The sequence below is a fragment of the Taudactylus pleione genome, unplaced genomic scaffold, assembly GCF_031769625.1.
Source record: "Taudactylus pleione unplaced genomic scaffold, aTauple2 ptg000396l, whole genome shotgun sequence".
NCBI lineage: Eukaryota > Metazoa > Chordata > Amphibia > Anura > Myobatrachidae > Taudactylus > Taudactylus pleione.
This window is the reverse complement of record NW_028284797.1, coordinates 3,635,339-3,652,285: the sequence shown is the minus strand read 5'-3', so window position 1 is coordinate 3,652,285 and position 16,947 is coordinate 3,635,339. Positions and strand designations below refer to the sequence as shown.

The following is a 16,947-nucleotide window of genomic DNA, read 5'->3' as shown; positions in this document are numbered from 1 at the left end:
ATTATTTTCAATAAGTATTTTCTCAGTGAAACCTCCCAAAACATGTATATTTTAATGTGATACAATACAGTATATGTAAGACTATACAACATTGGTTCCTACTATCTCGAGATGACAGATTTTACAAAAGAAAAAAAATTACTTTCATTTACATTATGGTTGTTGAACGGCAATTAAATATAATGCACAGTAATCATTTAATGTACAGCAACACTACAACTTGCAGATACAGCAATCAGAGTGATATTTGGTAGGTGGAGCATTTTATGATCTTCTATTGGAAGTGGTCCTTTTATACAGGGGCATAGCATATGTGGGTCCCATAGCAACATTTTGAAGGGACCCCCACCACAATGATTCTAGAGAGGCACCTTTCTATGCATCAGTTGGTCATTTTACGCAGCATAGTAGTGCCCTAATCAATGTTATGCCCAATAGTAGTGACTTAGGGCCTGATGGACGCTAATGCCATCACAGCTGCAATTTGATATGCAACGCAGCAGCCAAAATATCCTAATGTTAGCAAAGGTCACCCGAGCATAAAGACGCCCACTGCTGCCTTCTTACGCATACCTGCATAAATATCGTTAACATCGACGCACATTGGCAGCCATCTTACGCTTGCAACAGGTCTGACCTGCCGCAGCCTTGGGAGCTCTTCTGACATGCAGAGCTGCACAGGCACTCGCAGTGGCTAATTTTTGCATGCCCATGTAATAGCGTTTAAAAGGACATACACGTCTGCTTATTTCTGACCACTCCCCATTACCACCCCCAAACGCTGACAACCTGTCAGTCACTTTGTGATGGGATCCTCTGTGTCCGTAATCACAATGCGATTGCTGCACACGCACGGTGCGGCTTATATGCATGTGCGGTGGCAAACAATTGCTCGATCTGCATGAAAATCGCATTAGCGTCCATCTCTGAATCAGGCCCTTAGTTCATTTTATGCCCAATAGTAGTGCCCTAGTTAGTGTTATTCCCCACTGTAGTGACTTAGTTCATTTTATGCCTCAACAGGAGTGCCCAATTTTACATTATACACATAGTGCCCCAGTTCATATTATACCACATTGTAGTGCCCCAGTTCACAATATGCCACATTGTAGTGCTGCCAATTCACATTATGCCATATAATGTCTCAAGTTCTCTTTATGTCACACAGTGTCCCTAGTAAATATTGTGGTACCCTCAGTTCATAATGTTCCTCATTACAGTGCCCCCACTTCATATTAATGCCACATTACAGTTTCTTCAAGTTAATATTATGGCACATTACAGTGTCCTCAGTTCATGTTATACCACATTACAGTGCCCACAGTTCATATTATCACATACTATAGTGTCTTCAGTTCATGTTATACCACAATTACAGTGCCCACAGTTCATATTATGACATACTATAGTGTCTTCAGTTCATGTTGTGCCACATTACAGTGCCCTTCAATTCATATTTTGCCATATTACAGTAGAGATGAACAGTTCAGTTCTACACTGTTCTTTTTGCCAAATGAATGCAAGTTTGGATTTATCTTCTTGGCTATCCAAAACATGTTAGTGCCGGATAAGCAATAAAATGCCATTTTCCAAATTCCAAAATAACCAAACCGCTCACCTCTACATTACAGTGCCACCAGTTGAAATTATGCCACATTACAATGCCCCTCAGTTCAGATTATACCACATTGAAGTATCCACTGTACATTATAACATTCACAACACACACCCCTTACCAGTATAACTTCATAAACACACACAACTCATGGAAAATGGAATGTCACAACATCAGGCAGCATTATCCTACTTAGAAGACTGTTAGGAGACTATGGGGGTCATTCAGACCTGGTCGCAAGAACCGATGTGCCCGCAACCAGGTCGATGGGTAGCCCTGTGCACGTGCAGCGGCCGCACTGCGCGTGCGCAAGCCCCGGAGTGAGAGAGAAACTCTCTTGCCCCGGGGCTCGCTACAGAAGGGGCGGCTGTCGATGTTGAAGGGGCGACCAGGAAGCACCAAAAAAAAAGAAGCGCCCGCCCTCATTCAGAGCGAGTGATCACCTCTTGCGACCGCCTCTGAATGAGGTCCTATATCCCATTGACATCTTATCTTATCTCACTTTGGGGTTGATGTATCAAGCAGTGAAAAGAGTGGAGAGGTGGACCAGTGGAGAAGTTGCCCTTAGCAACCAATCAGCTTTAAGGTAGCATTTATCAAGTACATTCTAGAAAATGATGGGTTGCTGTGGGCAACTTCTCCATTGGACCTCTTCTCCACTCTTTTGTTCAATCTTGGATTCAAAGAGAGAATTTGGGTCCCTTGATCCTTTGGGGGCCTTTTTCAAAGATTATGATATAAAGAATAAGAGCACAAGCAACATTGCTGGACAATGGCACCTATGGACCAGGCCCAATGTCTCACAAATTGGTCCAAATTGTTTCAAAACATTTTCTTTAAATTATTTTGAACAAACTGTATCAATCTCTATGGCGGTTTCAACAGGATGCGACAATCTGGTAGAGGGATTTGACTGCATCGAGCCAACTAACCTGGACTCGATTTGACTGTACACGGGATTTATGCTCATGTGCAGCTCATTTCTTCCTGAGCTTCTACAGTGCAGGTAGGAAAGTTTACAAAACAGAGGTTTAAATTTAACACCAATGTGCAGTGGTGTAAGTTCGTCCTAAACGCCCAAAGGCAAGTTATAATTTGGTGTGTGTGTCCCCCCCCATGCCTCCCCCTCGTTCACAGCCGCTGGCACTATAATGTAGCAATTCACATGCAGACAGGTTATAGATAGATGAAGGTGGCAGCTGATGGTCTGACATGGAGCTCTCAACTAGTTTATGGTGGTTTCTCAGGTGTCGGGAAGAGGGGCCATGTATTGGGCGACCATGACGGTACATAGTAACAGCCATAAGTGTGGTGAATATGTTGTGGACAATGGAGGAGGTGCCCCTTCAGAGCTGGAGCCCGGCGGCAGGTGCCTCCATTGTCACCCATGGTTCTGCCCCTGCCAATGTCTAAGTCTGGCTACATGGGGCTGTTCAGGAAAACATTCACACAAAACAATGTCCTGTCAGCTGACAGCACCCCCCTCTTTGTGGAGACAATGCACATTTTTTGTGTGTTTTTGAAATATGCTGCTTCAAAAACACAACCAAATATTCTGAATTCTGCACTATTTTATATTTACAGTCAGAGGCTGATCTACTGTGAAACTAATGCAGTTTAAGCTACATGTACCCTAACTGTGGAGGGGTTATGTGTGTGCCACATAACTGCTCAGACCTCAGTTGCATAGACTGCATGTGTGTATTCTAATGAGCACACAATTCTGTCAATTAGCAGTTCCACCATTTTGTGAGTGACAGCAATCTCACTTTGTGAGAGTGCTGAATCTGCAGTTAACCACAGGGTGTAATGACATACCATATCTGTATTGTGCAAGGAACATTAAGGCTTCAGCTTTAATAATCGGAACTTCATTGCTTTTTCTAGTTTGAGGTTTTGTGAAATTTCAGATCATGTCTAAGAAGCCTTAATGGGACATGTGAAACCATAAGGTTTTTTGTGGAATTTCATAGCTTTTTTTACATTTTATTAACCATTAAGGTTTGGAGGAGAAAACCAGGCCCCCCTACAGGGGAGAAGAGCAATAAAATGGTACACTAGTGTGGGTGGAGGAGGTGTGCGGGACAGTGACAGCAGTGGGGGTGCGGATAAGTGGCAGCAGTGGGGTAGTGCACAGGGGCATCATCAGGCAACAGAGGGGCTCACTGGCACAGGGCATGCATCTGAGAAAATAAAATCAATAAGACACATAAGCATGGATGTATCAGTGAGATCCATCCATGCATCTGTGTTAAAAATTTAATATGTGTAAAATAAAAAAAAGACATGCATCCCCCCAAAGCACCACCAGCCCTGGGCTTTTCACTGCCGGTCTTGGTTGTGAAAATAAAGGGGTCAAAATATGTAGGGGTCCCCTGTATTTAGCACAACTACCACTGGGCTCAGCCGAGCTTTTCCTGGTTTTGGAAATACATGTGACAAAAAGAGTAGGAGTCCCCTGTATTTTCCATAACCAGCACTGAGCTTCTTTCTAGCAGGGTAATAAAGCCACAGCCAGGGGAACCCTTTCACCTGGTCAACCAGCCAAATCATTACCTCATCCTAGGCTGGGGATTCCTGGGGACAGGTTGATTGTGTAATGTAAAAAATATATTGTCTTTTGCAGGTGAACCACAGGTCCCAGCAAGTACCATCATGCAGGGCATTACGGGCCCACTGGCACCTATAGTCCACCTGTAATAGATATATCAAAATAAACAAAATACACTTTAATATTTTAAAAGTGTATTTTACTGCATCTTCACCTGGGAGGCGATAGCCAATTAGCTCTTTTATGGGGGCAACCCCCAGGGCTTCTGTCAGCTTCACCTGGCGGGCATCAACCCAGCAGAGCTTCCGTTGCTTTAGCCTGGCGGGCACCAACCCACCAGGTCTTCTGGTGTTTTCACCTGGGGGTGGCAACCAATTAGATCTTTTGTGCGACTGCCACCTTCCCAGGGCTTCTGGTGTCCTCTTCACCTAGTGGGCTGCAGCCTTTGAGCTCTTTTGCATGGCCGCCGCCCACTACGACTTCGGCTGTATTCTTTCTTTGGGAGCACTTTACGCTCCCTCCTCACCGTCGGACTGCCATGCTGCTGCATCGTACTGTCTTATATAAGCCTGCTGAGGGGGCAGGGTGATGACATCATGAGCCATGATTGGCTCGCAGTGGCCATATTTGAATTTCAAAAATGGCTTGAGGTGCCATTTTTAAAATGGGCACCACTGCTGAACTCTATGATGACATCATGAGCCGTTATTGGCTTGCAGTGGCTGTTTTTGAATTTCAAAAATGTGCTGACGTGCCATTTTTTTAAATGGGCACTGCTGCTAAACTCAGAATGGCTGGCAGGGACTGGATCCTCTCCGGTCCAGGCCTACCACCAACACAGTACCACCACAGAGTCCCGCCGCCAATGCCCACACCACTGGCAAGTCCCATCGCTGGGTGACGCCGCTAATGCCTGCTCCGCTGCCGCTAATGCCAGCATCTAAGCCGGGTCGCTAGCCCGCTACTTTCCCCAGGTCCCATCAGCAGTTAATGCCCGCACCCATTTGAAGCCAGAGTATTCCCTCCTGCCGGAGACCACCTATTGAGGCTGCGCAACAAATTGAAGGTCCCTATCTATATAATGGGGCATATGTGAGGTAATAGTTTAAAAACTGTAACTTTCTCAATTACCTAAACCCCAAAAGGCCCTACACTGGAACAAGAGTTACAAAATAACACAAACCCCAAGTCTAAATTCGCCCTCTACCCTGACTTATGCCTTCTCAAAAATCCACCATAGACAACAGCATAAAAGTTCTCCTAACTGATAGTGACCGAAAAAACTGACAGTTTAAACTTTAGATTGTTCTCAAATCCTCATTTTTTTTTTCGCCCTGAAATAGCGACAGTTCTACCGGCCATGCCAATTTTCAGCTCGGTACGTCCCATAGCTTTTGAGGTGTAGCCCCTTAAACACCATGCCCACCTCTCCGGAATTCTCTATGGGAGAAAGTGTCTGTCTATCTGTCCGTCTTTTTGTCCTTTATGCACATCCAGAGTTCACACAAATCCTAAAAATGGGGGCACTCTTAAATTACACAGGTTTCAGGGCTGCTTTCAGTGGAAATTGGCAGTCTGCCAAAAACATGTAAGAAAGCAACAAACACATCCTTTTATCCTCAGTCTGCGCAAACTTGATGACTCATGCAAATTCATATTAAATCCAGGGCCTATGTGTTTGCATGCAAGGACATAACTAAAATAGTCCTATGCCTTGAGAAAGCTTGTTGAAGTGAAATGTGCATCGGCGTGTAGCTGTGTGCTGTCTAAACTACATATGTGATGATTATGTCTATTTAAGTGTGTTTAAAACTGCACTTCTCTGTGGGAATGCCATCCATAATATAGAGTTAATCTCTGAGAGATAAGTGCAGTTAATTGCAGTGAGACCGTGCAGGATCTATCACACTTAAGGTGCTTACACACAACGATTTTTTGAACGATTATCGTTAACGATATCATTTATCGTTCATTCGTTGAAAAAATCATTCACTTTCTGAGTGAAAACGATGAATGATTATCATTCATGTGAGTTCACGTTTGTAGTTTGTAGTTCAGTCAGACAGGCCAACTCAATGATTTTCATTAAGTTATTATGCCAAAATCGTTTGCAATTCAAAAAAATCATTCATTACACTTTCAAAAAATCTGACAGATAATTGTTCAGAAAATCGTTCAGAAAATCATTGGTAACAAAATCGTTGTGTGTGTATGCAGCTTTACATGTTGTAATTCAAAGATAACCAGCACGGAGACTACAGGGAGGGCTGCATAAGATTTGTGTGTATGCAAAGATGTACTAGCCAACATTTTGTAACCCCCAAAGAGATGTGCAATAAAACTGTGAAACTGTGAAAGATCAACAAATTATAAAGGAGAAACAGAGTTAGGAGTGTAACCTGTCACTTTACTTAGCATTAGATTGATTAGTGAGTATCGGCTCATAACTACTGAACCACGGTCACTTTAGACTAAGCTAATAAAAATAACATAGTGATCTCCAAGTGTGTGGATAAGGGGTTTTACTATATATTACTTTCCCCTGATAACAGGACAAGCGGCTACATTTATAATTGCTACGGAGAATTATTATTTTCGCTATATCTGCCATGGAGAAATTACTACCTTCTGTAGCCATAATCTGCCTGCACTAGAAGCATGAAACAGCCAGGCTTTGAATTAGCTACAACTTTGGCTGACAATAATTTATTCTTGGATACTTTTGTATCTTTAAAACCCGACAGTAAATATATCAATTTTTGAAAAAGGGATACATATTTTGAAACACACAGTGACTACTAAAATAGACTAATAAATAAAGACAGCAAACAGCTTCGGTTTTAAACAATTCTTTATTCACTTAAAATTATTTTCTTTATCACTCTATAGTTCTATAATTGAACAAATTATATTTTACTTGATGACATTAATTAAGGGTAGATAATTCTTATATAAAAATACCTCTTGTCACTTATAATAATAGAGTAGGACCCTGATACTCTTATTATATATAGACCAAAAGATATTGTCTTTTTAAAGCACACCTAATAAAAATAGTATATATATATATATATATATATATATATATAAAATATGTAAATGTTACCCGAGGATGTGAGTGCACCTGATAAAACTGATTATCTTTCTTTTTTGAAAATGTTGGTCTACATTTATTTTATTTATATATATATATATAATTTTACATATCTAAAATATATAAATAATAGCCAGGGTCATCACCATGTCATTACCCTGTGGCCCCCACTAACCTTAACCCAGCTATGGGCAAGATATCACAGACCGCTACATCACAGCCAGTGGGCCGGATGAGGTGAGGGAATCCATTCTGCACGCAGTTGGACAGCACACGCGGCATGCAGTTGGACAGCGCTTTTGCATGGGACGCAACCATGTCATGGAAAGCCCAGCTTACTCGGTCGCACCCCATGCTTCTATGCCAGTTGAGTGGTTAAGCCAGAATTATTCTTATCATTTGCATTTTGAAAACTACAGTAGGAAATATAATGCTTAATTAAGATAAATCAATATTATCTCTCTACATATATGTAATTTTGCTGATTGCGATGTACACTTTAAGCAAGTTTAAATTGAATGTTGTTATCGAAATTAACCCTTGGTTTAATTTCTTTATAGAAATTTAAGGGAAAAGAACTAAGTGGAAATGATGTCTGCGAGAGCTATCTCTGTGATTTTGTACATCTTTGTCTGCTCCTCAGTCATATTTGGGAATGCTATGGATAATGCAACTGAATTGACTCCAGCTACAGATAGTTCTAAAACTTTAATAAGTACAGAATATTTACCTCCGAACACCACTGGTTCCAATGTAGAAGGAACCACGCTGCATACAAACATGAACTCAAGTGTTAATTCAACTTCCAGTAATGAAAATGCAACAACATTGTATTCACCAAAGCTGCCACATGTGACTACATCTACATCCAATCAGAGTTCCTGGAATATGTCATCTGCACCTTCTACTGTTACAGTCACTGCAACGTTCTTCTCTTCTGTCACTGTGCCTGTGACCAGACAAACAAGCAGTACTGATAGCAAAGCAGATAACACAACTACAGCAAATGCAACTACAGGACATTCCCAAAACAATGTAACAGTGACTTACCCAATGGAAACAAACAGCACTTTACTGAAAGGTATGCAACATAATTCATTGTAATACAGTATGAGCCATATCGTTCAACTATTGTAATTATTGTTTACAGATTTGGAATCTGAACAACTGAGGAAGTGTTCTGCAGACAGCCCAGTAAATCCATTCACAAGTGCCCACTGTAGAGCTGAAAAATATATATTTTGCATAGCACACACTTACTTAAACAATGCACAAAAATCCACATTATGTAATTACATGGTTAATGAATGCAGGGGCTGGCTGGCAACATTTAGCCTGGGGGGCAAATGCATGCAGGCGGCCTTGGCAGAGGAGTGGTGTGTAGCCAGGATGCCCAAAGAACGTGCATGCTACGGCACCCCCCCACCCCCCTCCTCAAGTGCACCAGGGAGGAGGTGGGTCCATATGGGACTAATGTAAAGTAAAAATAAAGATATGGGGCAGCCCCATCGTGGTGCCCATATGCAGTGCCCCCCTGTGCCCCAGGAGAGGACCCCCTTATGCAGGCCTCCAGTAGTGCCCCCAGTAGTGATCCCCCCTATGCAGTGCCCCCAGTAATGGTCCCCCCTGTGCAGTGCCCCTTGTGCTCCCAGTAGTAAGCCCCTTATATAGTGCCCCCAGTAGTGGTACCCCCTATGTAGTGCCCCTTATATAGTGCCCCCAGTAGCAGTCCACCCCCCATGCAGTGCCCCCAATAGTGGTAATCCTTATGCAGGCCCCTTAAATAGTGGCCCCAGTTGTAGTCTCCCCCCTATGCAGTACCCCCAGTATTGCCCTTTTTATAGAGCCCCAGCAGTAGTCCCTCAATGCAGTGCCCCCAGTGGTAGTCCCCTCCCCCCTATGTAGTGCCCCTAGTAGTAGTCCCCTCCCCCTTTGCAGTACCCCAGTAGTTGTCCCCTCTCCTTGTAGTGCCCCTAGTAGTAGTAGTCCCCCTTTGTAGTGCCCCTAGTAGTAGTAGTCCCCCCCTTGTAGTGCCCCCAGTAGTAGTCCCCCCTTGTGGTAGTAGTCCCCCCCCTGTAGTGCCCCCAGTTGTAGTCTACCTGGTTGTAGTCCCCCTTTGAAGTGCCCCCAGTAATAATCCCCAGTAGTGGTCTCTACCTTGCAGTGCCGCCAGTAGTGGTCCCCCCTTGTAGTGCCCCCCTGTAGTTGCCCCCCCTTGTAGTGCCCCCAGTAGTGATCTCCCCCTTGTAGTGCCCCCAGTAGTGATCTCCCCCTTGTAGTGGCCCCAGTAGTGGTCTCCCTCTTGTAGTGCCCCCAGTAGTAGTTCCTCCCTCTTGTAGTGCCCCCAGTAGTGGTTCCCCCTTTGTAGGGCCCCCAGTAGTAGTAGACCCCCATGTATTGCCCCCAGTAGTAGCAGTCCCCCCCTTGTATTGCCTCCAGTAGTGGTTCCCCCCTTGTAGTGCCCCCAGTAGTAGTAGTCCCCCCCTTGTTTTGCCCCCAGTAGTAGTAGTCCCCCCTTGTATTGCCTCCAGTAGTGGTTCCCCCCTTGTAGTGCCCCCAGTAGTAGTAGTCTCCCCCCTTGTAGTGCCCCCAGTAGTGGTCTCCCCCTTGTAGTGCCCGCCCCTCCCTCAGTAGTAATACGTAATAAAAAAGAAAAAAAAAACACTTACCTCAATCCCCACGCCCACCGTCACCAACCGCTCCTCCGTCAGTCCTTCCCGGGCCGGGCCACTCTGCATTATGGGAGAGATGTCATATGACATCATGACATCTCTCCCATTACCCACTGCAGGAGCTGGAAGATGGAGCGGCTCCTGCAGTGGGCGCAGCAGCAGCTAATGAGAGTCCTTTGTATAGAAGTATTCCGGTGCTCTCAAGGATCAGTGTTATTTTGGGGGAAAAAAAGAGAATGGAAAAAAAAATTTAGTGTAAGTCTGTGATAAAAACCAAGAAAGAAAGTATATAGAAATATACTCACACTTTATAGGTGAGATCAGTACAATGGACACAAATCAACACTGTGGTCCTACGGTGGTTGCAATAGCAACAATGAATCGATCTGGATGGGTCTCAAATCCTGGCAGTAGTCGTTATGTGAAGAAAATAAAACATGCCTCCATAGTGCAAATCGGTTGTCATTAAGTCAGAATAATAGTAAATAATATCCTGCTCACCTTATTCCAATTGCATAAGCGCCTTAGACATTTATTTTAAATCCCGATGTCCGTCTGTAATGAAAAAATATATATCTCTTAAAAATAATTTTATTTAACTTCCATTAAAATAATTTCATATATGGCCATACAAAAGAGAAAATCAATAAAATATAAAATATAATATAATTATAAGTTATAAAATAACTATAAATAGTGCCAAACCGTAATGTAAAAAATGTGAAGAAGGCACCAATAGCAGCAACGCGTTTCACAGAGCCTGTGTCTGCTTCTTCAGGCTGACAACTTGGAAATGAACCTTCCAGCCCTTAAATAGGGGACTGAGGTTCAGACAAATGATGATTGACATATGGTCAATTAACTTAAAATATACATCAAAATACATAGAAGAAAATAATATAAGACATACTGCATATCAGAGAACAACATATAAGTGTTTTAAACAATGTTTAAAAGGAATCCCAAAAGTTCATAAGAAAATGGGAGGAGCTGAGCCAGCAAATTAGATAATTAACAGCAGAGAGAGCAATCAGCATGGTAACACTCATGCATAAACACATACAAAGATAACTGCATGGATAGCCCTCCTGATTGTGTGAAACTGAACCCATTTTAAACACTCCAATCAGCACTGTGGTCTGTAAACCATCAGCGCGATCAGTAGCCATGGAGACAATAGACAGGTGACCTCATACATATGTAAAAAAAATAATAATAATAATAATAATAATAATAAAAAATAAATAACACTACAAAAAAAAAAAATAATAATAATATAAGCACTATAGTCTATAAGCCGTCAGAGCTATCAGTATCCATAGAAACAATAAACAAGTGACTTCATGTGAATATAAAACACCCAATATTCCAATCAGAAAAAAGTGACCCTAGAGACTATGAAGCCACACCACACATTGTGATCCAAACTCCATAGACTTATCAGAAGGAAAGATCCTAATTAAATGTCACTTATGTGAATAATCTAAATAAATGATAGTACAATAATAATACTAATACATAAGGGATTTGAATATGTGTGACATTAATGTGAAGTATAAACTACGTGAATATAATAATATAATTAATATGTAATTACACTATTATAAAATAGTGACTCTATAATAGTGTCTTAAAATAAATGTACTAAACCCTACCTGTACATATAATTCTATATGCACATGACATGTATACTATGTGAATACAAAAAAAAGAAAGAGGAAAAGAAATTGAGAAAAGAATGGAAAAGAAAAAACATGAAAAACATAAAATGCATGAAAAAATTGTGTAATACAAAATGCAATAATGGTCCCACATAGATCAAATCAATATAGCATAATGAGGATCCAAAAAATAATCACATGATTTATCCATGAAATACAAGGCAAAAACTAAAAACCAGTAGAATGTAGTGTTCCTTACAGAAAGGCGGCCAAATCAATATCTATGTTTAAGCCCAACGGGAAAAGGGTCTTCAATTTATGAATCCAATAAGTTTCTTTTTTGGTGAGTTGGTTTGCTCTATCACCCCCTCTTATTCCTAAATGGACACGATCAATACCAATAACTCTAAGTCTGGCTGGATCACTTGAATGTTTCTCTAAAAAATGTTTTAAGACACTATGAGTGAGAAATCCTTTTTTAATATTCAGGATATGTTCCCGAATCCTATTCTTTAAAGATCTTACTGTTTTCCCGATGTACTGTAAATGGCATGGACACTCCAACAGATATATCACGTAGTCACTGTTACAGTTGATATTTTGCTTTTTTGAAAACTCCTGTTTCTTCACAATAGAGGTTAATGATGTGATCTTCTGTCCATACTTGCAAGAAATGCATGAAGTACATGGAAAAAATCCTTCCTGTTGGATATTGAGCCAATTTTCGGATTTCTTGCCTACTGAAAGTGGTACAGTTGGAGGCAACATATTCTTGATATTTGGTGCCTTTCTAAAAATCACTTTTGGTTTCTTTGGAAGGTGTATACCCAAAATAGGATCGCAACATAGTATAGGCCAGTGTTTATCAATAATGGATTTAATAGCATTTGATTGACCATTATAACCTGTGATGAAGGGTAAAATAATGTAATTTTAGCTATTGTCAGTAATATTCTTCTTTAACAATTCATCTTGGTTAAATGTTCCATATTCAGTATAACATTTTTCCAAAAGGGGAGCTGAATAATCTCTTTCTTTAAACCTCTGTGTTAAAAAGTGGCCTGTTCTTTATAAACAAGATCTGTGCAATTTTTCCTAATACGCCTAAATTGACCTTTAGGGATGTTGCGAACCCACTGGGGATTATGACAGCTTAAGGCATAAGATAATTGTTTGAATCCACTGGTTTAAAATGAGTTTTAGTTTTAAAAGAATCCTGGTCGTGATATATATCTAAATCTAAAAATGTAATTCTTTCTGTACTCATATTGGATTCAAATTTCAGATTAAGATCATTGGTATTAAGATAGATCAAAAATTGAGTCAGCGTGTCTTCATCCCCCTTCCAAATAAAAATTATATCATCAATATATCTTCGCCATAGGACCAGGTTTGCACCAAAAGGATTATTATTCCAAATGCGGTTATACTCCCAATATCCCATGAATAAATTAGCATAACTTGGTGCAAACCTGACCCCCATGGCTGTACCTTGTATTTGTAGGTAAAATTGTGTTAAAAGTTTAAAATAATTTAATAATAATTATGATTTAAAATAAATGAAATACTATCCAAAATAAAAATAATCTGATCCTCATGTAATCAATCATCTTTTTCCAAGAAGAATTTTGTGGATTCTATTCCTTGATGGTGTCTTATACAACTGTACAGTGATGATACATCTACTGTACACATAGTGAATCCATTCTCCCACTTTAAACTCTTCAGTAAACTAATAATTTCAGTGGAATCCCTAAGATATGAGGGGAGGGTACTGAATAAAGGTTGTAGAAACGTGTCCACATATTTGGACAGTCCTGAAGTGAGGGAATTTATCCCTGACACTATAGGTCAACCTGGCGGTTTAACTGGATTTTTGTGAACTTTGGGTAAAATGTAAAAGTAAGGGATCCTTGGATGGGTAATAAATAAGAAATCAAATTCTGATTTCAATAAGATCTCTTTATTTGAAGCCGTCTTTAAAATTTTATATAGTTCACTTTTCTAAATAATAGTAGGATCCCTATCCAATTTTTTATAAGTGGTGACATCACTCAACAGACGCTCGGTTTCTAAATAGTAATCTTTACTATTCATAATAACAGTACCCCCCCCTTTATCAGCCGGTTTTATAATGATTGACTCCTCCTCAGTTAGTTCTTTTAGGATTTCTCTTTCTTTCCTGCTCAAATTTTTGTCCTTATTCAACTGATAATTGTCACCTAGAGCCTCCAAATCATTTAAAACCATATTATTAAAAGTTTCAACAAAATTTCCTTTACAAAATGTGGGATGTTGACTTCAAATTACTGTGTAAAAAGGAATGATTAGAAGATATAGTTTGTTGAGCTTCAAAATTCCTGTCAGACTCTCATTGGCTGCTGATCAAAACAAACACACAGCTGCCGCTGCCGGCGGCTGGGTGCTTGTCACTTGTGTAGTGCTGACCGAACTCCATCCAGTCAGCGCTACACATGCTGTGCAGTCTGTGTCACAGCCTGCATGATGCTGCGGCCCAGGGGGCACATGGCACCCTGCCCCCTGGCCCAGCCCGCCACTGAATGAATGTGTGAGACAGACTTCTCTATTTGCCCCAACTCAGAATAGCCTACAATTTTGCCTACAAAACCACATAGGCCTTTAGACTACATATAAACACACAGTTACACTCATTCAGCCACAAGTGGAATTGCAACTCAGATGCTTACAACTCAGAATCACCAATAGATGTGTATGTTTGTTTTAGGGCCTTGTGCAGTGTGTAAAACTTTAATATGCATCCACAGATTATTGTATAAAAAATGTTCACTGCAGAAATATGTGTAACAATATGCAAGCAAGTATTTTTGTCAGCTGTGTAGATTTGAGGCTGCAAAGTTCCCATTTGCATCTTTACCTGTGCATGCACGCTAGGATCCATGGTTCACCCACACCAAAGTTTAAAGGCACTCTAGGCACTCTAGTCACAAAATTGTCATACCTGTAATGGTAGTCAGGATCTCTCCACAAACACACATGCAATAGCAGTTACACGTCATAAGTCACACAGTACATTTCTACATTCAGACATTGGGACAAAATAAGGCCCTCCTTGATATGACCAGAAAGACCCACTTTTGGGTGAAACTTCATCTACTTTCGTGTAAGCTCTGCTCCTTTTGAGGCCCATGAATCCACACTATGGGCCTCATTCAGTGATGTACACAAACCCGATAGTGGGAGGACTGCGCATGCGCAAGATGTGTACTGTGCATGTGCTGTCCTCCATCTGTGAATTTGCCTGCAGTGCCCCAAAAGCCGCAGCATGATTGACATGCTGCAGCTATTTTGGGGTGGGGAGGGAGAAGCGATGGGAACTTCTTTACAAAAATAGGGACATGTTACTCCTGTTTTGTAGGAATGCCAAGGCCAGGTGTGACCGGACGCCTTTCGTCTAGGCTGGCCCTGGTCACGGGTTAGCACTTTTGGACTCCCACTCACCGTCAGTGACCGCCTGTCACTTACCCCACCCACAGCGCCGTGGGCGTTTACGATGCTGCCACCACCAACTCTACCATCAGCGTTTGGAACCGCTTTTTACATTACCCTCAGGCTCCTACCTCAGCACCTGGAACTGCTTCTGCTGCATATGCATTTGCCTAGCTTTGGCCACACCCCCTGATTGGTGTCGGCTGATTCCTCCTGATCCCTCGCACTGGACCAGGTCTGCACAATAGCTGGCAGAGGGCTTGAACTTGGAGACACTGATCTCTTACCCAGAACAGCCGGAGAATGGAATAGCATTTTGCGCAATTCTGATGGTCCCAGGTTGGAGATACAATTGAAGTCAGGCAAGATGTTTATTGCTCAAAGTCTTGAAGAAGACTCGTCCTTCCGGATGAAGGGGTACATCGCATACACATAATTTTATCAAGCAAATCTTCTCCTCAAAGAAGTTACAGGGTTGTACAAAAAAACAGGCTCACAGGCCCTGTATATATAGTCAGAACACATAATACAGCATGGTGAAATCCACCCACAGTTGGTCTTGTAACCCAATCAGACCATCTATCCCAAAAGTAATTACAACTCACATTCCACAGGAACTGGTCATTTACTTTCATCCTGTGATACATTTATCACACAGTGACAAAATATCTATGTAGGATAACCAGCAATAATATTCGCTTTGGTCTTCCTGCAATAATCATGAAAAAACAAACACTTCTCTCCCCCAGAAGTTCACACACACAGGAGAGATAGTCTCAGGCCATTTCACCCTCTTCACACCACACAGAAAACTTCCAGCCAGGTCTAATCTGGAATGCACTTCAAAGAAAGCTTTGTTACACAATGGGTCTGTCCACTATCATAGGTCAGGACAATTAACATATCACTTCCTATGTCAGGAGGTGAGAGTGTCTCATTTGACATTTGACTTAAATGTTACAGCATTCTAAAACAAAATAACTTATACATTCCTTATAAGTGCATTTTCTCTACAAAATATACATTTAAACCATATAGTGCATAGCCTATTAAATATACGTTGCTTCATGCACTAATGCATTGCAGATCAGCTGCAGTGCATTACAGCAATACATATATACTTTAATACAGTTTATTATAAACCATGTGCAGTGTGCTTTTGCACTGTCCTTTTAAAAATGGCGCTATGGCATGAGGGTTAATCCCCTCAATGCCTTGACAGCCATTTTAATCATGTCAGCCATGTCCCAACAATTTGGCTCCTTGTCCCGCAGTCTCTTGGGGGTTTCAGGGAAGCTACCTGGGGGGTTTCGGCTCCAGCCTGGACAGTTCATCCATATTGCAGTGGGCCTTTCCTTGTCGGTGCACAATGTCCAAATAGCCACACTGAAGTCCAAGGCTCCACCACAACAGTCTGTCAGTTTCCCTTTTGGGGGGCCGGTCACATGCATAGTGCTGAAGGTGGTCCAATGCCCAAACAATTGCCAGCCACTGTGTTCCAATTGTGGCATACCCCACCTCCTACCGTAGCAGTATCCTGCTCAAACAAGCCAAAGGGTGCTCCTGCCCATATGGCCCCTCCTTGTTCCGTACTGCTCCCAGTCCGTGCAATGATGCATTAGTTCGTACCACAATGTCCTGGTCTTGAAATTGCACCATCTGCACTGGAGCTGGTATCAGAGCCTCCTTCAATGACTGGAATGCCAACTCACAAGTGGGTATCCAGTCCACTGACTTGGGAAGTCCCTCCCTGGTCAACTCTGTAAGGGTTGTAACTACAGTACTAAAGTCAGGGACAACTCATCCGTAGGGCCTTACTGTTTCTAAGGTCAGTACCTGTCTTGGGGTTGTGGGCCGGGGACAGTTTCTGGTTGCCTCTACCTCCA

General features: G+C 41.8%; 1 protein-coding gene across 1 annotated transcript in view; it reads left to right on the top strand.

Annotated features, from left to right (window-relative positions):
• Positions 1-16,947, top strand: part of LOC148506780 (uncharacterized) — a 49,563-nt gene that overhangs the window by 17,885 nt on the left and 14,731 nt on the right. The window contains exon 2 of the mRNA XM_088446297.1: positions 7,821-8,341. Within this exon, the coding sequence (XP_088302423.1) occupies positions 7,849-8,341 (493 nt within the window). The 5' untranslated portion in view covers positions 7,821-7,848. The remainder of the gene's footprint in view (positions 1-7,820; positions 8,342-16,947) is intronic.